Genomic DNA, 25,313 nt, shown 5'->3' with positions numbered 1-25,313 from the left:
CACAGATAAGCACACATTTTATGACACTGAAGTAATGAACCTTATGAAGGCATCTGCTTACCAACTACAAGCTTGTGCTTAAACATATTTCTTCCCCAAAATGGAAATAAAGCATTTTGGAATAGAACTCACCATTTCCTGTCCCACATTGACTTCCAATTCAACCTTCAACAAAATACAACAATGGCTCGAAGGTTCTTAAAGAAAGGCACAAACTAGGCTTCCGGTTTACCTTGCCAGTCCTGTGGCAGAAAACAAGTTTCAAACATTCTCTCAACATCCACAGAGAAAATAAATGAAGGAAAAATGACAATAAAAAGCCCACATTTATACAGACTGTACAGCTTCCAAATGATGCATAGAAAAAAAAAGTTAGTAAAACATAAGGAAATAGTGGCAAAATGCAATGCTATCATTTGGTGAAACATCAAAACAAAACAGTGAGACCTTTAAAAAAAAACCTGCCCCCCCCCCCCCCCCCATAATGTCCCCCCACCCAGACCTCCTCCCTCCCATCCCCATATTCTTTTGCATACAGTGTTGTCATGACGAAGAGGAAGCTCCATCATTTGCCCTCGTACTTTGGATTGACGACAGTCGTTACGGCACTCTTGTAAATGGGATTCTCACCCTGAAGAGAGAGAGAGCGGGGAAAAGGATAATGAGTTAAATGTGAATATTGAGTAATGTGATTAGATACAGCACACCACAACACTCATCAAACCATAACATAGCTTAATCTGCACGTTTTCAAAAGCAATTCAGCAGGGTGTATTTAGCACTACTGAGTTCACACACAGTCTGACAGAAGTGATTTTTTACAAAGTACAATGTGAATTTAATCTAACATGTCAACTACATGTTACATATAGATGACTTGTTAGCAAATGTATGTCAAATATATAAATACTGCATATATAAATACTGCATGTAGTCAACATGTTACTTAGATGGTATGTAACGTTCCTGGCTGATATTGTACAGTGCAAACAATTGATTATTTGACTGACTAGTAAAGACTACCTACATTGCATTATTTGGATGTAAAATATCACCTCAAGCTGAATATAGATCATTATTGTAATGAAACGCTAGCCTGGAAACCAGACAAATCTGCCACAGGAAAAATATAATCATGGGGAGATTGGTCTGGCACTCCTCAGTTTTAATTACATTTCGCTCACCCCAGAGTTGTGGGTGACCAATCAGAGCTCACTATTCAAAGTGAGACTTTCTTTGCTGTGTTGGAGTCTGTTTGTAACCGTTTGTAGTCCTTTGGAAATAAATCTTTCACACTGAAGTTCCAGACTAACGCAGTGATATTAGTCTGGCCATGCGAGGCTAATGAAACACACCGTTATCAAAAACACAGCACACAGTTATCAAAGCTTTGATTTCAATGTTAATCAAAGTAAAACTTAACCCATTGACGCCTGGTGCAACGTATACGTTGTTCTACCCTTGATGCCGGCGCTCTCTCTGTGTCTCATCAGCTATTGCTATAAATGTAGCAATATAACTATTAAAAAAAAAAACCATCAGAATTTGAAGGTTTTCAGAAACCTTAGGTCAGGCCCTAGAAGGCGTTCCCAGATTCGGCCTCAGGCATCAATGGGTTAATGTCTACCCTCCTCCAAAAAAAACAAACAGACTTTCTCATCCATTACCCAAACTTGTTTTGATTGACTTTATTAGTGTGGGTGTGGACTGGACACTGTAAATCTATGCAAATTCACAGACATTAAACACTCCAGCAGTCGAGTGCATACAGTAGCACACACACAGAGACAATACAAACTTTGTCTTATAGGGCAGCAGCTTTATTCCCATAGCTGGGATTCTGGAATTTATTAATGGGGCTCTTGTAAATGGGATTCCCTTGCTATAGTGGAGAATGTCAAGGAAAGACAAGACAGAAACAGCATAGAAAGAAAAAGACGGTTAATAGGAAAAGACAGAACAAGTTGGAATTTTTTCCTTTTCCTGGGAAGTCTCATTATGATATAAGATCTGTTTTATACAGGTGACCAGATGGAAGAAAAAGATATGAGCTCAAGCTAAAGTTAAGAAGAAATGAGCATGAGAGGGAGAAAAGGATATAAGAAGCAACACGCCTAAGGAATCTACTTGAGTCATATTTCTGAATGTGAGCCACTGTTGAACTGGAATCTGTCTCAGTTTGCTGCATGGCCATCCGTTTGAGCTGCTAGGGAGATCTCATACACAGCAGTGGTGATGGCCTCTGCACTGCCCCCAAACACATGCACACTTCCTTGCCTTTTATGGATATGCAGTGCTGTCATTTTGACAGTGAGGGGCAGTACTGGTAGCCATGGGGAAGGGAACAAGCCACTCCCTCAACAGATGGAGACCAAACAGTACAGTAGGAAAGAGCTGAGGTTGTCTTTCTGTTCATGAGAACAGCAGGGGGACACTGAGCTCATCAGAAACATTCACATCCCCTGAATGCATCTTTTAACACAATTTTACAATTTGTTTAAAACTCCATTTCATTTCTAGACTTCTATTCTTATTGTTTCTTTCCCAGTTATAAATATTTATTGCTGATCATATTGCATTTTTGACTATAGGTATTATATTATATATTATATTCAGAAAATAGTTTGTGTGTGTTTTGGAGACCAACGTTTACAACACAGAATTACAATTGACATAATAATTGTCAATGCATTTTCTGTAATTGCCAGACCTACATGTATGAAGCCTTACCATCCTCAGTCAGTGTTAATGGTTATATACAGGTATCAGTGACTTACTGTGTCCCATTTGGCGTTCATCTTCTCCTTCTCAAACTTGGCAAACTCTCTGCGGTCATGGATGATCATGAGCAGCTTCCAGATCAGCAGCAGGGCTAGACCAATAAGCACAATGCCTGCTACTACACCCGCCACAATGGGGATGATGTCAGGGCCCGCCGGACACTCTGAAAGACACGGAGCGAGCAAACGGCATCATCACACAGGGAACGAACACGCATCATTTGCATCATCATCTACGATGTCTGGAAATGTCACATGTATATACTTGAAATCCACAGACGTAAATACAGATTAGCCACTGTGGTCATACGTCAACACCACCCAGGGCGGTTAGCCATGATTCCAGTGCAAGAAATATGCCTGAGTTTTACGTACGTATGTACCTACCCGAGACTACAATATATGCGGTATATGGTATGCGGCACCGTTGACACGTCCCTTCAATGAGTAGCAACAGCCAATGCGGTATCGTCGAGTATATAACCAAGTTTACAATCTGCTTGCGTCAAACATGCCTATATTCCCCATAATTGCCTCGGCACCGGCAGCGACACTCACCCAGCGTTTCCACCACGAAGACCTCCTTGGTGGTGTCGTTCCGGACGGCGTAGGTGTAGTAGAACCAGCAGTCGTTGGCGTCGCGCTCCTTACAGTGTGTCAGGGGGAAGCTCTGGTCGGTGGGCTGAGGAAGCTTGTCGCGGTCCTTTACCTTGATCAGGTTGAAGTAGCTGCAGTCTCGCTGGCATGTGTCCTTCTTCTCACCAGCCTCAAACGCCCGGCACTGCACACAGTCCCTGTGGAGAGAGAAATATGTACATGTATTTTAGTTTTTTTAATTAGAGTAACAAGATATCAGTAAACCTAGTAAACGGCCTGCGGGAGGGCAGATGTGCCCTGGGGTATCCGTATACGGACATAAAAACAAATCCATCCGTACAGTTTATGCACACAACAGCATTAATAGGCAATGTCTTTAGTGCAGAGGGATGGAGGGGAAAGCAGTGGAACATGTACCAATAATGCTGGATACGGGAACCTGAACATCGTTTTTGTGACACATTGTCAAGCGCAATTGAACCCTTGATCTCCAAATCTCCAGGCGGACCACACAAGGCCACTGAGCTGGTGGTTTATATATTGTGGCCACTCAAAATGTCATTTCCCATTTATATTTTACTGAAAACTGCTTTGTGCATTCTGTAACATAAGAAATATAGCCATTTTAGTGAAATGGAAAAAATCTGTAAAATGTAATCCAATCTGATATGGAAAACTCACTTGTGCTCCGTGCAGACTCCAGGGCAGGTGGGACAGATCTCACAGGTGGTGCCCTGGAACTTGGGGTTGGTGCACTTGCAGACACCACAGTCACAGGTTCCACGGCCATTGCAGATCTGTCCATTGCTGGCCACACAGGTGGACTGGTCTAGGGAACAGTCACAGGCACTTCCGGTGTAGTTGGCATCACAGATGCACACCCTGCAATCACAGCGTCCATGTCCTGAGAGAGGGGAGACACAAGCAGAGTTGAGTAGTGTTGCAAAGCAAACCATGTAAAAAGATTCACATTCACACAAAGCAGTCCAGAAGGCTCACCTCCACAGAGCTTGTTGTTGGAGCGGTCACAGTTGAAGTTGTCACACTCGCAGTACTTTCCACTGTAGATCTCGGCTGGGTTGTCTCGTTTCTTGCACTCACAGGTGCCACAGACACAGTCTCCATTGTTGCTGCAGATATCTGTGCCGTTGTCTTTGCGGCAGTTGGCATCCAGATCCTCCGTCCTCACCTCGTCCTTACTGCACTCGCACAGCCTGCCAATACGCCCCTCGTTACACCTAAAAGAACAATGTCAAATAAAGTTAAAGAGAGCATAGAGCAAATAATCTTAAATATATACAAGGGAATGTAGCCTCACGTTCCCCATTATGAATGGCAGAGGAATCAAAGTCAAATACTACTACTACTATAAGACACATAACATAACAAAAAACCCAGGAGTGTACCAGTTCACATCACTATAGAGCGCCGCAGTCCCGCCCCCTTTCAGAAAAGCGAGTGGCCCAGGAAATGAAACCCCAATGCATTCTTCCATCGGCACTTCTAATATAATTTATTTAAAGACGGTTACGCCGCGGACAAAGCCAACTCGGATCGTGACAAATCATGACAATGAACACAATGTTTTGGGCCGATCAAATAATGTATAAGACGAAAAACAAAACAAATAGTGTTGTCTCCTGACTTTCTTTTCTTCTTTCTAATGATTTGATCGGCCCAAAACATTGGGTTCATTGTCATGATTCGTCACGATTCGAGTTGGCTTTGTCCGCGGCGTAACCGTCTTTAAATAAATTATAAAAAAGAAGTGCCGATGGAAGAATGCATGGTGGTTTCATTTCCTGGGCCACTCGCTTTTCTGAAAGGGGGAGGGACTGCGGCGCTCTATAGACATGAGATTAAGTGAGTTATACTTACCGGTATATTATATGCACAATATAAAACCAATCTACAAAGATAGCTCTAAGGCAGCTTTAACCAGGATTCAGTTGGTCTGTCCATTTCAAAGAATGTGGTCAGGTGGTCCTATCATCTTTCCAGGTCAATGGGGAGTCATGCTTTGATCAGTGCAACATAATAGTGATACGTTTGCCTTCATTCTTACTTGCAAGCTCCACATTCAAAGGTTCCGTTGCCTTCGTGGCATTTCTGACTGTTGGTCTCTCCTCCTTTGGAGCAGTCACAGTCGCAGATGAACTTGAGCACAATCTCCACCTCCTCAGTGAATCCCTGGGGCTTGATCTTAATTATCTCCGGTTTGCCGTGAGACGAACACTTCTGGGACTCCACAGAAATCTCAAAGTGCACCTGAGGAAGATTAAAGTGCCATTACTATCCATTTCTTTACACATTTCAAACAGTGCTACTACGCAATCTTAAGTTCTTCAGATTCTTTCTGTTAAGATAAATTAATAGTAATACCTCATCTCCGATGGAGATGTTTGAGCACTTCCTCCCATTTTCCCCGGTCCCCACCACACCGTTCTTACAGATGGCCTTGTATGTGATGGAGACTCCTTCAGGCAGCCTGCCATGATTCTCTAGGATCACTTCAGATGACAGAGACTAGAACACAGAGGAGACAGGTTAATGCTGCTCACAATTGACGAAATAACTTCACCTTTTGAATTCAACTTTATCTTACAATTGATTTTAATCCAGCAACAAGTTGTTCCACTGTGAGGAAAATCCATTGGTAGTTGCGTATTTATCAATGGACCAGTTCTGCAGAAGGTACTATTTAGCAGCATCCTGTGGTCAGGTTCATGCATTCCCTGCATTTACCATTGACGCTAAGGAGCATAGCGTGTCTAACTAGCCATGCCTTTTGATTTCAGTGTAGAATGCCATCTTGCTATTTTTAACATGTTCTGTAAAGGTCTTTGTAACTTTGTTTAGAAAAGTGCTATACATGTTCCTTGAAGATGTGAACACACTACTGATCAACTCACATTGTAAGCATCTATAATGAGCTTGATGACGTTACTGGAGTTGGAGGACAGAGTTCCCACAGCCGACTTGGGGATGAGATTCTTCAACTCCTGTCAGGGATAGGACATGAATGTTGATCACATCAAATTCTTTGGAATATCACACAAGGCTATAATCATTGGATCACTATGAAGTCTCAAGAGTGGCCTTTACCTTGTAAACGGGCTGGAACTCCTCTGTGACGGCAAAGATTGTCTGGATGTTGTGGTCACTCAGCTTCTGCACCAAGTGTGCAATAGAGGGGTAGTCCTTTTATTTAAAAAATAATTAAATGAAAATAACTAAATCAATATGGGAACAAGCAAATACTCAACGTATACAAATAACACCAGTGGCAACACCGAAATCATGAAGAACTTAAGTGTCCATTCAATATTATGCAATACATTTTTGGTTACAAAAACTATACTCTGGTATGAAACACATACATAGTAGTGGCTCATGGTGTACACGTTGTTCTCCAGGTGACATTTGCCATCGTTGGGCAGGACGATGCCACCCAGCTTGCCGTCTCCAGCGAAGTGGAAACCAGCGTCGGTGGAGAACACCAGCAGGCGAGTCACATTCCTCCAGCCGATTTGTTTCTAACAGGGCAGAGACAGACAGACGCTTCATTTAGAAGTCCGACAAACAGATATTTTCGTTCTTAACCCATTTTGGGATGGGAACCCCTTTTGGTGTTAGCATTATGTCATGCTTTAGCTATTGAAAAATAGCAGATCTACAAGCTCGTAGGTCGAGCTCGAGCTTGTAGGTCTGCTATTTTTGAAAAATCGAAGAACGACTGACAGGATATAGAAGACATCTCAGGTCAAAATGGGTTAAAGGGCCACAGTGTTCCTTAGCTAATGCAGTTCAGCCAACTATACTCCAGTGTGTAACTAAATCCTTCTCACCTCACAGACGGCCACCTGCATAATGGCGTCAAAGCCTCCCTCCGGAGAGTCCAGGTTCCCCGAGATCTGCTGCTGACTGACCAGCTTGTTGAACTCGTCTCCCTCCTTGGTGAGGCTCAGGACGTTCTTGTAGCTGAAGGGACTGGTGCAGTTCTGGTTGCCTGTGCAGGGGTTGAGGAGCCTGGTGGGCGTCGTGCTGATGTACGGCATCACCGTCTTCTCCACAAAGGAGCCGAACCCTGAGGACAACAAGGACTGTGTTTTCAGAGGCTGAGCTACTGTGTTTGCGAGGTACTGTACTGTACCAACGATCCACTATAGGAGACATCTCCCCTGGTGGAATTGATGCTGGGGTGAAAACAGGTTACATAGAAATGCAATCATCAGTCTTTATGTATAGAGAACGTTCATTGTGTATCGGTGATCTCTGGCCGTCACATACTTTGAACTAGGAGACTGTATGATTACATTTCTTGACTAAAACCATGAAACCATTTAAACATGAGTTTGAGTTACTCCTACCGATCCTGAAGTCAGAGGTGATCTCCTGCATTTCCCTCTTGAGGTCGGTTCCCAGGTTCTTGACGTTCTCCAGATCGTCCTTCATGGAGAAGGACAGGTCCATCAAGTAGTACAGGTCGATGGGGTAGTCCTCAGCACGCTTGAACTTCAGTTTGAAGGTCTGAGGCTCACCTGGTGGAACCATATCACAGTATACTATTATTAGTATACTATACCGACATCTCTCCTTTCCACAAGCTCGACTAACTACTACAGCTTCTCTCTTTCGAATAGTTTGCTTAGATTTTGTACTAAAATATCATATTAATGAATTATTATTATAATTTATTTTACAGATTTGTTCTTTTCATTGTTCGTCCCAAAACACCCAGACTTTTGTATTTTGCTTTAATACTCCGGTGTGGAAAAACATGTTAAAAAACGTGCAGAAAGTCTATCATTATCCAACTGATCTCTACGCAGTATGTCTATGACCTGTATAAAGCATTGAGAGATTTAAAGGAGAATTCCATGCTAGAAGGCTTTCTTGCCTTTATTTGTAGTTGTTACGTCCCCAACAAAGAGGTCATTTTGTGCAAAAGTGCATTATTGGCTATTCCCCCTAAATATATATACATCTTTATTCTTTACCAGATCTGAGGGTGAGGGTGAGCTTCTGAGGCTGGATCTGGGTGATCTGTTCAGGGTCTAGTTTCTCGGCCACGTCCTTCTTGCGGTTGGTGACAGGAATGTCCTTGTCAATAACCATGCTGCCGCGTGGGTTCTCGATCATGGTCACGTTGCAGTTCCTTTTTTTCAGGGATGCCAGGTCGTCACATCGGGCTGACTTCGACTCGCCCTGGTTGAGGAAATTCTGTTGTAAGGGAGGAAGAAGAGCAGGAACAAAACAAAAAAAAGTGTTCAAAGTCAGTGGAGATCATTGGTCACCGTCGCATTACAGCCGTCTCAGAATTTAGATGGAAGGAATAACAAATAATGTGTAAAACCGAAGGTTTTAAACCGACAAAGGACACTGGTCATCACATGGTGTGTCAGGAATTTAAACCATCTGATCAAAAAGAGGGAATAACCGTTCCAGGATTTCTTTTTTAAAATCACTTCAGCTGACATTTTTGATTTTACAAAGGGTAACTAGGATTCTTTCACACTTTGAGCCTGCAGGAAAAGCCAAGAAAGAAGGCAGGATAGTTCTCCAATTCACTGACTCTATGACGTTTCCATTCTTTAAACAAATCATTTCCATTCTGTTATTTGAAAATGTAAACAAGGATAGTCACAAATATTCTACAGATGCTACTCCTGGATCCAACATCAATTATATGCAATTCATTATTCTTGGACAACAAGCATAAAGAGAAACAGATGACCAATAAGGTTAATTTAACTTAATTATCTGTATAGATTGAATGCACATGATAGCCCACAAGGCACAGAGAGCCTGAGACAATGCACAGAGTCAAAACGACCTGATTCCCAGGACACCACATGACCTTAAGAATAATTTTTCTCCTCTGCATCAAACATTCATCAACATGCAACACTAGATTTAAGTTCAAATTAAATTAATTACTGTTAGTGTTTCTGTAGAAAAGCAATTCAGTTAAATTATATCCCATGGTATAATGCAGTCATAATGATACAACTTTACCAGTTAAACAATCTTTGCAGATGGATTACCACCAGTCTGCTGAGTAGGGAATAGGGATACAACGATAAAAAACTACAGTTTCACGATTATTAAGCGTAAATGTATTCGACAACACTATGGAATTATAAAAACAACCACATTGGGCTTTGGTAAATTAGAGGTTTTATTGCATTACAGTTTCTGACTTTCAAAACACAAATAATAGAGTATCCAAAAGATACATACAAAATGTAATTAGAATAACTAACACTCTGTGTTGCTGAGCCTCTGTTATATAACTGTGACCTTTTAAATCATGATCAACAACTTATGCCATAAGCAACTCCTTGCAACAAAACGGTCAACCATTGGTGTGGTCAACCACACCAATTCAACTCCTTGCAACTGCCATTATCATTGGTGCAGTTTGGGCTTTAGACAGCACTAATACCACTGCTCTATATATAAAATATACAGTAATAACCACCTCAGAGAACACATCACTCAGACAAAATAACGATCATCACACCAATGATAAAATAGTTAAATGTAAGCTTTAGCAATGTAACTCACCACGTCTGTGCACCATCCACATGTTTCAGAGACCTGGATACATTCCCCACATGACTGTGCATTAGCCTTGATGCAGATACTCCCCTCTGAAATGAATACACAACAACAATGAATGCACCTGTGGAAACAGCATTATTAACCACTTGAACCCCTGTGTCTCTCCCTACAGTATTCTGAGGGGAATGTTCGCCAAAAATTGCTTGTCTACAAGTTCGCAACGTGTTATGTTGCAACGTGTTGTGGACTTGTACATTGGCTATTTTTGACAATGAGATTTGGTGCAGAGTGAAAAACAGCCAACCAAGTACAGTTTCAACTCATGTCCGTTTACCAAGTAGGCCTATAGAAGCACTCACTTCACTTAGTCTTTGTTGCTGGCAGTAAAGCATGGTATGGGCTACCTTCCAATTGAAAATAAATGAGTCATGCTTCAGGCAGTATTTCCAAGAAATGATGTGATCTTGTAAAAAAAAAAAAAAGTATCGTCATAAAAAACTATAATTGAGTAAGTGATAGTATGGTACCATAGTTTACAGCATACAGTAGATGGTTAGGAAAAAGCCAAATGGAATAGTGTAATAATGAGTGGTCTGCGCATGCTATAGCCTATAGTATTATAATAATCTGAAGTGCCAGAGTGAATGCTATTAGAAAGTGTTGCATTGCCAACAGGAAAATGTTCCACTCAACAATAAAGTGCTCGAAAATGTGTTGAGAACACAAAGTTCTGATCTCATAGCACAAAAGCAACCGATAAAGTTAATCAATATAGAGCACCGAAGTCTGAATCCACGGGTTCATGTACTTTTTATTTGCATTGTAATCCCCATAGGGCGATTTTGGATTGCCTCATATAAGAACAGTTTGGAAAATAAACGTGTCATCCCGGCCGTTTTCACGGATATGAAGAATCAACTGATTGAGAGAAAACGCCATTGCTACCGAATTAGTTACATTTTCGATACACATTACAGAGACACCTCCCCGACAATAATGCAGAGACTCTGCATCTTACCTTGTTGTGCCCTGCTGTTATGAAGGACTGATAATAATGTCGATATCAAAAGTAACCGGAAATCCATCTGTACAAAGACACAAAAAAAAGCACAATAGGGTTAGTCAAAACAAAATATTCAGTCAAAACCACTCATTCCATTTACAATTAATGCAGAAGTAGAATAAAGATACAATTCCTAGATTGTCAATGCCATTGTTACAAAACAAACAATAAGCAGGACTGCAGTCAAAATTGCAGCATCTCACAGTATTAATAATAGCCCACTACAGACAAACAGCCTCAATAATGGAACTGCGGTCACATGTTTGATGTTAACGTGATTCCTGGATGAGCAGCTTCCTCACTCACAGCAGGTATCAGTAAACAACATGTAAACAGGAACCAGGCCCAGTGTTACTATGCTAATGCGAATGCGTGCGTGTGTGTGACTGTGTCCTGTATATGCATGCGTTTATATTCCTCAGGTTTTTGTAAGGCATCTGTAACATGCATTAACCTCACAGGGTTAGAATGTCTTTAACAGATGTCAAAGTCAGACTCAATTGATTTTATATAAATATTTAAAGACTTTTCACACATCTTTAAAAATGAGTAAGTTCCCCTGCTTTTGAGACCTTTTGGAGACATAGCATACCGAGGTCGAGTTCTACGCTCCCAGGAAATACCCAGAGGAAGACTGTTGCTGTACCAAAGTTGCAACATGTCCAAGGTGCCACTTGATGACTGAGACGAGGACCAGCTCAAACTCTATTTCCAAATATGGAGGAACTATTATGCTATGTCCAGACACCGCTACCACAAACCACAGTACATTATTCTGACGGCTTTTGGAAACAGTCCCAGTGCTGCTCTGAGTCTGCACTCCTAACTAGAACTATAACAAGAGGAGATCTTCATTCGGGTTTCAAAATAAAGTCTGCAAATTATTCCAGATAAACTGAAGATGAGTACATTTACATTAACCAATGAATCCCTATATACACTTTGTCGTACGACAAATAATGGAAATAGCACATCTGAAACTGTTGGTTTTCTACTTCTGAATTATTTTGAAAATATTCACCTTTAAAGCCATGCCCAAAATAGGGACACTGACTACAATAGGTTCGGTTGGAACGTGAAGTTGTCAAAGGATTAGCACTGAGCACAACAGTGAAAAACAATAGTGACTTATTTAAGAAGTGACAGTCTTATGTTGCCTCCTGATCATAGTCACTACTCACTAAGAGTGCATCAGGATGATAAATAATAAGTAAACCTGTCACCCAATTATGTCTATTGTAAATCATATTGCATGCCGCTTTTGTTTCATTCTTGAATCTCGTCTATGGAAATAAGGACGAATGTTTACTGTCTGTTTGGCGTGACAACAGCTTAATGACAGATTTAATGGTGGGCCAACATTCCTATTAAGCTAGGTCTTGTCTTGTGAAGGACACCACGTAACAGAAAACAGAAAGCTGTGTGTGTGTGTGTGTGTGTGGTCCCTTATTTGGTCAGGCAGCTTCATGCCTCTCCCTCCTCCTCTTCATTCCCTGTGATTCCCCTCACCCTCTGTGACACATTTCCGTCGACCGCCTGCCCAAACCTGAGAGTTAGAAGCTTACTGCAGTTCTTTCGCACTGCCCCGGTATGATACACAAACCCAGCCGGGCGGTGTTGACTGAAGCTAAGTCAACAGCTGTGTGGCGACTGGTGACTCGATTCACTCAAAATAGGCTGACCTCTAGTTTGGACGATGATGTTCAACTTCATGACTTCATGACTGCAACTGCATCCATTTGGCTCATAGTTTTTACATGTAATTAAGCACTGCCTTCTGGTACAACTTGATATCATTTTCTAAGCTGTGCTTTGTGAGAACGTTGCAGAGGCATCGGAAATACCAGCACAGCAGTGGGTCAGAGGGTATACGCCTCTATAAATCAACCACATCCTGTGAGAATATATAGGGCCTAAAGGCTATCTCCAAACTGAGCTCTCCTAAGTGTCTCACTGATATGAATCACACCGTCTGTAAGAAGTTGTGTGAGGTAGGAACACTTGATTGCCTTGAGGAGATCAATGCAATATTACAACTAAGTAACAAGTCTGATGCTGGCGTATGTATATTCACACTATATTGAGAAGTGTCACTTGTATCGAGTGAAACGGCTTACGGCACTGAGTTCTAGTAAACAAATAGTCTACAACATCCTGTGAACACACCCCTAGTCAATGATGCTAATCATAATGGTGGTGCAACAGGGCAGCCTGATTACACAAACCGGCGTCAGACATGCTAAATAGCTCTCAAATGGTAAAAGTATGTCATGCCAGGTTAAACTTATGCTAAAAAGAAAGCCTAATCAAGGTTTTATCTTCTATGTACAACATCTAGATTAAAGGGACATTTCACCGCTGGAAGAAACTCCAGTCACTCAATGTATTTGTAGTATATAATAGTTTGAAATTTGCACTCCATGGCCACAAACATTATGTAGTTTGTGTGTTTGACTAGGGTTTGACTGGATTGCTGGATTACTACAATGACCATAATGCTTTGGTGCACTGTGAAGAGAGGGGGGGGCTGCCATACTGAGACAACATGTAGTCCAGGAAGGAAGTGAGACCAGTGTCTGTGACATCACAGACAATTTGAAATACTATAATATCTAAAAACACATATTACCCACATAAAAACCCCAGCAATAGGGGTGAAGTTTAATGGCATCTTAAAATTGACCTATACCCTCAGCGATTCATTGATACTAATGTAAGCAGGTGGGGAGGTCTCATTGCACTAAAAAGTAACATCAAAGAAAGGCAAACAAGAATTCATACATGAATTAATAACCAGCTGCTGCCTCTCCAGAATTGTGCTATGAAATTTAATTATCTGTGTCTATCTGCATTTATGTGTGTGGATACAACGGGATGTGTCCAGGTGACTCTGTAACTGTGAGTGTAGCCTTAGCCTACTACAAATGGAACCAAATTACCCTTTTCTCAAAATAAACTCTGACTCTAGACTGTTTATTATGGGTCCATTTGGTTGTAGCCTACCCCACGCAGACCTCCGCAGGGACCCTCCTTATCCACGGACCCCCACCCAATGGATTAAACAAGGTTGTATCAAGCTCAGTGTCAATTAAGACACTAAAAGTGAAGAAAAAACCTCATTAAACAACAACATTTTCCCAACAAACTAAATCAACACAAAAACTAGACTGAATCAAGTTCAGAATTAAGTGGGACCATTTCCAGAGAATTCAACCCTGATAAACAGCTGTAATGACCGTCTGTGTACCACCACATTCCTTTAGAGACACTTAAAGAGTGTCATCCTGCACACGGAAACAAATTGCAGAGAACTGTCAGAATGAGAGTCGGGTAGAACTGAGGGGATGTCATCATTTATGGTGTAAGAAGTAAAAACAGATGTTTGCGCTCAGATTAATTATTATCATCAGTTTCAGTGCATTATATGGATTAAAAATCCTCTTACTTCGACTATTAGATCACAGTAGGGTCAAACTTCAAATGAGAAGCCTAGGTGATGAATTGTGTTCAGTTAGTTGTGGTAGGGACAAGTCAGTCACCAGTCACAGTTGAATGACCGTAGTAGAAAATCTCAAGTGACCGTTAAGAGGAGATATCACTCACTCAACAGAAACAAACTAAATCTTCTGTGCTGCTTCCACAACTGATAAGCAATTATATGGCAAAAAAAAGTCAGTTCAGCACTGTTCAGCACTGCAGCCATCGTACGGACGCAGAACCTTGACAAGAAAAGTAAAAAATAGAAGTCATGTAACCTAAGTTTAAGTTGTGTATGAAATCCTTTCATATAGTTAGCTACTTTATTTGACAACATATGATTTAACTTTTCCTGTTTGCTCTCAATAATGTAATGGCCGTGATCTTTACCTGTAAAATGCATAACCAATATGTAACCATTGAGAGTACTTGAACCAAACAAGCCACATTTGCCACCCAGAATTCTGATACAAACATCCTATCCTAGCAGGAACAACTGAAAGCATCACTAGTAGCTTTAAATATTTAGAGTGGTTAGAAGCAGCGCCCAGATAATGGACTGCGTGTGCCCAACCTCTTTGCCATCCTGTACCCGAATGTGCAAGTCGCATGTTCTCTAGCCTCGGATACCGCAGGTGTTTTGTTTTCAAATAGAAGAAAAAAAAACACCTGGGCATAGCCTAAACTCCTCTCTCTCTCCTAGATCAACACACACACACACACACACACACACACACACACCCCCTCTATGCCCAGATAGATGTCTCTTTCAGGCTACAGGTACAGTTTCAGAGACCTCAACACTCCCAGTGAGATACATTTCTCTGGGAACTTTCCCAGCCATACAGCTGGAGCTGCCCGTCTTTCCCGTTGGGAAAATCCACTGGCCATTCATGGAAAACCATGAGACAACCTGGCAAGAAGCCATGGTATGGTGTGTGTGTGTGTGTGTGTGTGTGGGGGGGGGGGGGTCATATCAGTTTCAAAAGAAGCTGTGAATCAGGGGGAAACAGTCAGTTAGTTTAATGTTGTGTCTCCAGTCATCTCGATTCTCTGTTACTTTTTCCGCAGCATCTTTCTTTAGTACGTCCACAAGGAGTGTGACACCCTCATGATCGATGACAGTGTGTTGCCAGGTGGTTTGCGGTCTGTGCCGGTGATGATGGCAGTGACCAGCCAGCCCCATTCTAATTATGGGAGGCCCCCGCTGAATAGGTAGAGGGTAGACCCCAACCTGAGAAATATTTAAGCCCCAACTGCATGAGATTGGACTAACACACACTGCCATTCAGAGCCCTCCCTCCATGCAATCGCTCTCCTGACTTTAAGGTCTTGCTCTGTTGAGGATGGGGAGGGGGGTTTAGGTGATGTCAGTCTTGACATTTTAGTGCAAGAGCAACCTTGGCATCTGTGCCTGCTCCACATAGTCAGATAGCAGGCAGATGTCTTGCATATTCTAGGTGTGTTCAGACTACAGACCTCCTAGGTGTAATAGTGAAGCCAAGTTCTCATTTCCATCCACCCATAGGCTGCCTAGCCTAGGACTGTAATGAAGAGGAAAGAAGAGGAAGCAGCACAGCCGGTCTAGATTGTGTCAGCAAAGAGCAAACCCTCTACATTGCGTCTAGGAAATACATTTTGTCCTACCAGCCAGACTGACAGGTCTCCATAATTTACTCGCACTCACCAAAGACAAAATGTTGGCGCTTACTAGTGCAGTGGGTGTTTTTGGGCCCCTAAGTGAGTCACAGACATTTGTCCATTCTAAATAGTACCGGTACATGAGTTTAATTATTGATTAATGGTTCATGTCTCAATGAGTCAGTTATATTTCTCTGATGCCGACCCCTGCCAAGAATTGATGTCAATTACAGTAACAGTGGACTATGAGGTAGTCAGCATGACACATTGGTGGTACTGCTGAGACTAATATTTAGAGTAGTGTGGATCAACTTTGCAGCACCATGGCTTTGTATGGTCACGTCTAACAAGACGACAGCCAGACATGCTCTGCGTTTGTAAGCTCTTACTGTCTGGAATCCAATCTTTCATTTATATTACAGCCACCATTATACACCAAGTTTAGTATTAATCAAAGATTCTCTGCAAGGCAGACACAGTGTGCTAGAAGGGGTTAATAACATAGAAGTGAGTCACTTCTATCAGCAGAGAGTGATCGACGATTGAGCTATTCTATGCCGAATTGAAGTGGACTCGGACCCAGACTTTTTTTTTCTCTCCCTGGAAATATAAACGTCTGGGTTTCAGAGGCTACTTCTATGTTGACCAACTTGCAGATATGAATATGTGCATGCTGTAGTGTGGTACTAAATAATGCATGAAGTGGTTGATAGTACTTCAATTAATACTAAACATAGTCTTGTATTGTATAACATAGTCATGTTCCAATTAGATTTGTACCAGCTGGACAATGTTCCACAAACTTTAACCAAAGATATCAACAGCCATTAACTATACAAATCCTAGCATCCATATTCTGGGCTTGTTATAATAGGTGAACATTTGAAGAAAATAGACGGGAGATTTGGCAAAAAGGAGGGTACCAAGTATAGACTCCTGGGGGATCCCAGTCAACAAAGTATAGCACATACGTGGTGAAAGGGAAACGATTAACTATTGGTAACATAGCTGGAATTAATAGCCATTTCAACACTTTTGATTACATGATAACAATGAGGGTCGGAGTCACGTTGGGTTAATGCAAATTAAAAAGCATACTCCATAGAGTCCATAGTGAACATACATAGGAATGTTGTAAATTGTTGATTTACAGGATCAGACAAAAGGATCGTCAATAATCTCGGAGACAGCTGCCGCTGGGGAGCGCTGGGGGTAATTCAACCCAACAGTGTCTTCTTGTCATGGTCTGCTGCCTGCAGACAGGTCAGACATTTTGATTCAATCTACAGTCTGAAGAAGGCATGCCTTGAGGACCAGTGGCATGCTCTCTGTTATGTAAATTCACCAAGCACATTCCACTGAGAACATAGCTAGTTGCCTTGCAAAGAATTCACCCCTTGTGTGATGTCCCTCCGCCTACAAACTTTAGTGCTAGAGACATTATTTTGGTCTGGTATCTGTGGTGAAACAGAGAGTGCTGGGAAACCATTAGAATGTGGTCTGTCTAAACCTCACAACAGAGGAGGAATGGACCATATTATTCAAATATAAAAACAAACAAAATTCCCTACCTATGTCTTTTCATAAAGTAAAAAAAACATAACGGCAATGCAATTTATATTCCCGTTTTATTATTGATTTCATCTCATGTCAGTTTTATTCTCACGTGTGTATTCTGAATTGGACCACAAGTTAGCGTTGTTATAAATATGGCTGAATGAGGTGTCCTCCAAGCCTAAAAGGACACCTGCATAGTATTAGTAATAGTATTGATAATATAACAACAGTTAAGAGACAGTTTATATTATATGGTTCACAAGACAGAGGTTTAAATAATCCAAGTTAGTCAGCTATTGATGGCGTCTACCGTCTAGGGCGGCTCTGCTGACAAAGAAACGGCCATAACTTCTGCATCTAAAACGGTGTTGGGATTTTCCCTGATTGTAGTGGGCTCTGCCTCCGACACTTGAAAACAGGAGATGAGGCAGAGCATTCATCTCATCACAGACAAGACATGTCACCAATATTTCTGTAGTGTGTGTGTGTGTGTGTGTGTGTGTGTGTACCGAGTATATGCATGGCCATGCATAACGCACGTTTTAGTAACCCCTCTGTGACCCGTTTGTGAAGTCCACAAAGTTTTGAACAGACTAAATGTCCCCCACACCGGGCGCGAATCGGATGCGAATTCTGACTTTTAGTGGCATTTCTCCATCGGGTTTCCTAAAAACGTGGCCGGTGTGCAACCACCTTAACCGTTTGCTCAAGGTGCAGCTAAACAGAGCTGTAGTGTGGCATATCAGCCAGGTAATAATTAACAAAGCTCTGCTTTCGAGTTGGAAAGAGCAGTCAGACCAACACCCAATATTCTTCAACATCTACAATTTACCACCATGTAGTATATAGACAACCAATAATACACACAGGAATGATTAGTCTATTGTAATATGAATGTTGCTTGCTCACGCTGCTCTCTCACATGCATGAGAACACTTCCATTTCGAAAGCAACCACCACAGGGTTGCCACAACAACTTCTCCGTTTCATGTGAGTGGGTGGTTAACCATGCTAAGCCGCACATATATTCAGCCCTAGACAACAAACAACCAATGGCTGTGTTCTAGTAGTTTCACACCCGTTTTATTTGCATACACACATACACTTTTTACAGTCATTTATGCGTTTAAAGACTCTTGAAACCTCATAAAGCTACACTAACTTTTTTGGAGTGAATAATTTTTATTTTGACCAAACTGTATAGCAGAGTAGCCCATCTTATATTACATTTGGAAAAATGTTTGTTCAATGTTCAGTCATGTTCATTGGACAGGACTGATCACCTCAGAGTCATATTAGACTCAACCCTAACCTTTAAAAAACATGTGAAGAAAGTCACTAATACGATTAAATTAAATATTTTTTAAACAAATTAGACCATTCCACACAGTTGGAGCAGCCAGATCGTATCTTCACCGTATGATCCTATCACACATTGAATACCGTTTCACAAACTGGTCTTGCACAGGTGTGACTACTCTCAAACCCATAGAACAGCTCTACAAGAGTGCGCTCAAAGTGTTTGACAGGAAGCCCCACTCATCATTGTAACATAGCTTTGATAACTTTAAAATTCAAACAGGTTGGGGTCATATACAAGACCCTACATGGTCTGTGCCCGCCCCCCCTAAGTGAATTAATTAAACAAAAGCCTGATAGGGGAATCAGTACCAGAGCCACCACTCAAGGAGACTGCGAAGTGCCACACCGGCAAACAACATTCGGCCAAAATGTCCTCTCAGTACAGGGTTGTGTAGCATGAAATGGCCTTCCTCTGCGTATAAGGGATTGTGCTACATTTCCCTCTTTTAAATACAATCTGAAAAAATGGTTGCTTGAAAACCAAAGCTGCAACCATTCATGATTATTTTAGGTGCATTTCCTTTTTTATGCCGTGTTCCCCATGTAATGTTATGTAAATGTATTCCACTGTTTGACCGTCTGTTTTTCCGTTTTGTGTTTTCTGTGAGGACTGCGGATGAAAATTAGCAACTGTGCTATATCGGGTGTATTTACGTCCATTAATATGCATCGTCCTGTCCAAATAAACAATTAAAGTAAAAAAGTGTGCTCCACGGCCACGCCTCAGACAGTGTTCACTGAGACGACCTGCTTTTATGGACCACAATTTTTAGTGTAACAACCATGTCATGTTGTCAACAGAGCTCTGCTACACGACTCTCATCATGTTGATTGGCTAGGACCGCTCATGTGGCAGATATGTTACACAGGCGTGGCGGATACATCACGCATTGCCACACGTCGGACCAGAAGAGAAATTCACCCAAATTAGCTCATAAGCTAATCATTTTGCACTTATCTGTTTGCAGTCAATCGCGGTAATGTCCGTACTCCATTGCTTCACGAGCCGATCTCTCAATGTTCTCAAAGTGAGAAATGGGCGACAGTAACCGAAAATGTATTTTATTTGATCAATACTGTCACTTTCATGTTTTCCAAGGCGACCGTGTCAGCCCAGTGTAATACTGGAATACTTTCATTACCTTGAGCAAGGAAATACTTATTTTTGTTGTTAATTTTGGGTGAATTAATTAATGTATTGAGTAGCTGTGTAATAAGTGGGATAATTTACACGTCGGTGCCTAATCACCCCGAGTAATTCTCAACAATGACCGGCTGGACATAAATTATCCCTTGCATAATTAACACGGTTAGTTGTATTTGGTCTCCCTGCTGATCCTGTGGTACTGACAAAATCTCCCCTGAGCAAGCAGGCATGCTTGGGGTAAAGGTTTCAGCGCTTGCACTGGGAACCTGGGTTCCAATCTCTGGTAGGACATGATGAAAGTTAAAGAGGGCAGCTTTAAATAGTCCACATAAAGGGAACTGGTGTGTTCAAAAGACTGGATTGGTGCCGACCCAAAAGCCACAAAATAGCAAATTAAGTTGTCAGTAGTACTCCATTACTCTCTTCTACATTCCACTCAAGCTGTATTAGCCAGCTTTTGTTTTCTTCTAGTAGGTTTTAACAGTTTAGACTTTTACCAGTCACCAGAAATACTCATTTAACTCCACAAAAGCAAACTATTATTTATTATATATTTTTTTTTTTTATATATTAAAGTTCAGAGCTTTTTCACACCGACAGACACACATTCTACCAATAATAGCCAGTTATACACAGTTATTGAAGGCTCAATTCTGCTGTACATTTTCTCGGTATTTGTGTGAAGGCAATTTGATGAGAAGTAATTTGTCACTTGTATCATTGACGTTGACACGCTAGGAGTCCATCACATTATACATTTGCATTTAGTTTAAGGCAGTAGTCTGGATAAACATAACAGCTGCCTTAAATGGAAATGAAAGAGAATGACAGCCAATCAGAGGTCCAGATTAATCGAGAGTCGAGATACATTATGTGACATGCGCATACTATCTCTGTGGAGAGTGGGGCACCACAAGATCACATCCACCCACATAGCCTTCCTGTCACTATGTTCAGAATACAACCACATCGACCTGAACAACAACTTTGAGAGAAGCATCATTTTTCTCAATTCATTGAACTAAACAAGTCATAAATGTATAGTCAAACCTGAAGCCTATATTTTGTAGTGTATATATTATTAATGTTTAGTTCAAAAAGCAAGCGATTCCTGTATACACTCAAATGGAACATACACTTAATCTCAAAGCCGATGATGAAGCACAGCACAGCTTCCCCAAGTATCATGAGATGTGAATGCGCAGGGAACCATTCAAAACAAGTCCACATTGTTAATGCTGGGCGGTTCCATAAAGATCTGATGGACTCCCTTCCCCCATCTCGCCTTCAAACAACCAGCCTGCCAGCCAGCCCCCACCTGCTGTTGGAAGTCACAGTCCACTTTCTGTCCATTAGCTCCCTGAGCAGCCTGGCAGGACCCTGCATCCATTTCCTTCATTAAAGCAAGCCAAACCCCGGGCCCTCTTTTCCTTAATGGCTTGTGGATGGATCAGGAAGAGGAACTCGCTTTATCTATGAACACAACACGTTAAAAGGAAATCCAACCTAAACACAGGAATGCCCGGCTTTATTATGACTACTTTCATGTGTTGCCATTTTGTCATTTAACCGATATAGAAAAGATTAATTATATATATTGTGCTATATTGTGCTGTCATGTCTCCTTTTCTTGTGTTTTTAAGCCCAATCACCACAAATAAAAACACTGACTTTTTGTTTCATCGCAGATCAGTCTTTACAGTGTTTGTCAACTGCTCAAAAGGATATGCTGCAGGGTCCTAGCCACAGTGGATATTTATAAAGGATATGCTGCAGGGTCCTAGCCACAGTGGATATTTATAAAGGATATGCTGCAGGGTCCTAGCCACAGTGGATATTTATAAAGGATATGCTGCAGGGTCCTAGCCACAGTGGATATTTATAAAGGATATGCTGCAGGGTCCTAGCCACAGTGGATATTTATAAAGGATATGCTGCAGGGTCCTAGCCACAGTGGATATTTTGGAATGAATAAGAAACGACATTTATTAACGTCAAAATAAATAATAGATGTCCAGTGCCTGTGTCATTTTAGTGTGAGTGTTAGGGCAAACACTCACAAATACAGTGTTTACAAACACAGAAGTTGTGAAAAAAACATATGTGGAATGGTTAGTGGAAAATATACCAGTGAAAGATTATATCAAAAATTACTTTCATTTAATTGAAAATGTAAGTATGGATGTCCATGTCCCTGTAAGTAGTAAAGTTTAGCCTTGCTCAACTTGTAAAGATTCTGAATCTGAACAGATGAGAGATAGGATTCATAATGAATTGTAAACGTTTTGTAAAGTTATAAACTTGACATAATATGCTCTTTGCCTGGAACTTGTCTCCCTAATGGGGGCTGCATGGGAGGAGATACCAATCACTAACCATCCTTGGGGAGATGAGATAACGCATTCCCTCCCAACCACCAGCGCCATACTCGTCGCTGCTGTGGTGGAATGTTTTTAACAAGCAACTTAATTCAACACGATACTCACTTAACTTAGTTACTAATAGTATTCTAGGCTTTTTGTATTTGATAACCTAACTCTGCAGTCCTCTTCTTGGCATTACACACAGCTATAGATAGTCCTATATTATTCTTAGTTTCATATCTATCCATCTCAGGCTCCAACACAAGGAACACGAAGGGCGGGGCTATGCATCACCAATATTCCATTGCACCACTCACTCTGGTCCATTACAGCCAGGCTGAGTCATACTGTGTCAGTGTGTGCAAAAGACATACCCTACTATTGACTACAGCAGACAACTTTAGGAGGCAGAGTCTGACCGCCTCTCTCACTGTACCGGTTCCAACACCAAAACAATGTAACTAAGGGAAGTGACTCAGTGAGATTCTGGGACTGACTTGATAAGAGAATCTAGTAAGATGTGACATACCAGGCTTCTTGGACTTGGTATCACTATCTCACACAACATCTCCCCCTGCCAAAGAAGAAAGCTATGTAGTCTAAAGGTACACTGCAAAATCCTCAGTGTCAGTTTACCTCAGAGTGTGTAAACACGGACCCTAAATAAACACTGAGGCTTTTTACTGTATGTGTGATCCACATGTGTTGTTGTATACGATCAAAGAACTACAGTATGTGCCTTGATATAGCGTGGTTTCCATATTATTACAGAGTCGTCTATCTATAAGTACTGACAGTCTACTAATTAAACCGAGTCACTGTGGCCCCCCTGTGACTAACTGAAGATTTGCGGCAAAAACTTGGCAAGCATGAGTGGAGGAGGGAGAATGCGGATTACTGTTTTCACACAGTTCAACAAATCATTCCCAGCAGCTAGTGAGCTGGACGCCTTGCCTGTTGCTTCTCCTTAGCTCAGCTAACAAGGGAGACAGAGGAGGAAAACACACCCTCGGGCTACATGGTTCGAAGTGGGTGAGGTAGGCAGGCAAGACCTATCTTGTCAGGCTTACATTCTGCACAGTGAGCTGGTCTGAATCATGGCTGTGGGCAAGGATCAACAAAGAGCCTCTGGTTAACCATCCTGGTGTCCTACGAGGTGTCCTGGATTTAAGGTTAATCTCAACCACAGTTTATGTGACCCATAATAATCCCTGTTTGGGCAGACAAGTTTATAAAAAGGAGTCTGCTCTAATTGGACGTCTTTCAACTTGATTTTTTATTACAAGCAAGTTTAAGATTTAGGCTACTTTGTACTTTACTGGTTTGATTGATTGAAGTATTTATTAACCGATTAGAGAATTACAGTGCATTTCAAGCACAACTCAATACAAAACTGTTAACTGTGGATGACACCATAAAGCATTACACTTGTTAACAATAGGGTCCACCATGTTCAATTCATCACAACAAATATACTAGAACTAGATTCTGGAAGCTCAGACTTAATGCTCTTAAAGTGAGCCAAGACCTGTGCAGCATTCTCCTTTAGTTCCATGCAGCAACAGCAAAACTCCCAAGATTTTACTTAGCCTGGACAGGCCAACTATAATCTGGTACTAAAGATAAAGTAAAGTCTTATCTGTCTGTGCTAGACAGACCTGTCTCAACTTCCTGCCAATTTAGAATAAACCAGGATATTCTACTAACTAGGCCCACGTGTTTTTTTATGTATACCCCCTAAATATACTGGGAGATTATACCTAAATGGCCAAGGAGGAAAATAAAGTTGTAAGCTATTTCAGGTCTGAGAATGGTTCACCTACAGAAATCCAATTTATACAAATAAAGCATTTATCAAATTCCCCAGGGAAAGTGGCCATTACCCAAATACCTACTGATTCTCTTTACTTAATGCAATTTATAATGCTTGCAGCTTATCCGATTTCGCTGAAAAGTGGAAACTTTAAAAACCCAGTGTTCAAAAGAAAACGTACTAGTACATTCCCAACAACTAAGTTGTATTGATCGTGGATTCGTGATGAACGGAAACAATTTAGAAACAATGCTGAAACTGTTTCATTCCGTGTTAGAAACACTTTTATACTGCCCCTCCGGTCATATAAAGCAGGACGAAGGCCTAGTTTTTCTTCAGAACCAACAAAGGAGGGTTCCGGGGAGAAAACACGCACGTTCTCAGAAAGCATAAACACCAAGACACCACATTAGGAGAAGTTTATACGAAACATTAATCAACAGTCATTGAGGGGAGAACTGACAAAAGTAACTGTCGTGCCTAACGTATATCCACACCCAAAGATGCAGTCATCATCCTCTCTTTGTCGTTCTCGTTGTGTTCCGAATGGCCGTGGAACATGATGGGCTGTTTTATTATGTTATTATTCACTGCCCAGATCAAGCAACTTACCGTAGTGGTGTCCGAAGGGCTGTTTTATCTCTGGATTCACAGTGACATCTGCGGCAACAAAGTATCCGTCTTTAAAAGAAAAGAAACAGCGGGGACGGTAAAACTGTGTTGTTGAGGAGGGGGGGTCCGCTGGTCCTTGGATCTTCTAGTCTTTTCAAAACGGGGAATCTCTCCAAAGTCTCAGGCGTACGTTGTCCAATTAAATCAACGTCTATCCCAATAAAAACCGGATTCTAGAAAAGTAAATGGGCACGGGGTAAAACGAGAAATAGGGGGCAAAGAGCCCTGCTTCACACTGGACACGTTACACAGTAAGTAGTGGGGAAATCTTTTT

At 41.5% G+C, this 25,313-nt stretch overlaps 1 protein-coding gene across 1 annotated transcript; it reads right to left on the bottom strand.

Annotated features, from left to right (window-relative positions):
• Positions 1–500: 500 nt before the first annotated feature.
• On the bottom strand, positions 501–25,313 carry LOC308325731 (integrin beta-1-like). The gene is made up of 16 exons (XM_080778392.1): positions 24,980–25,313; positions 10,963–11,029; positions 9,948–10,033; positions 8,378–8,600; positions 7,748–7,918; positions 7,226–7,464; positions 6,758–6,913; positions 6,483–6,578; positions 6,290–6,379; positions 5,760–5,903; positions 5,443–5,645; positions 4,377–4,615; positions 4,059–4,281; positions 3,339–3,574; positions 2,778–2,944; positions 501–631 (listed from the first exon to the last, which is right to left on the bottom strand). Exons 2-16 carry the CDS (start codon positions 11,027–11,029, stop codon positions 566–568), a joined length of 2,406 nt encoding a protein of 801 aa, XP_080634518.1. The 5' UTR covers positions 24,980–25,313; the 3' UTR covers positions 501–565.

The sequence above is a fragment of the Protomyctophum bolini genome (genome assembly GCF_963924005.1).
Source record: "Protomyctophum bolini genome assembly, chromosome: 12".
Lineage (NCBI taxonomy): Eukaryota > Metazoa > Chordata > Actinopteri > Myctophiformes > Myctophidae > Protomyctophum > Protomyctophum bolini.
The sequence above is the reverse complement of the archived record's forward strand: the minus strand, read 5'-3'. Positions and strand labels throughout refer to the sequence as shown.

Excerpts from the sequence above, each read along its gene's own strand:
- LOC308325731 (XM_080778392.1), bottom strand. The coding sequence starts at position 11,029 with ATGGATTTCCGGTTACTTTTGATATCGACATTATTATCAGTCCTTCAT. Across the intron at positions 7,919-8,377 it reads CACCCTCACCCTCAGATCTG|GTGAGCCTCAGACCTTCAAA; the intron begins GTAAAGAATAAA and ends TGGTTCCACCAG. Across the intron at positions 2,945-3,338 it reads CTTCGTGGTGGAAACGCTGG|AGTGTCCGGCGGGCCCTGAC; the intron begins GTGAGTGTCGCT and ends CGTGTCTTTCAG.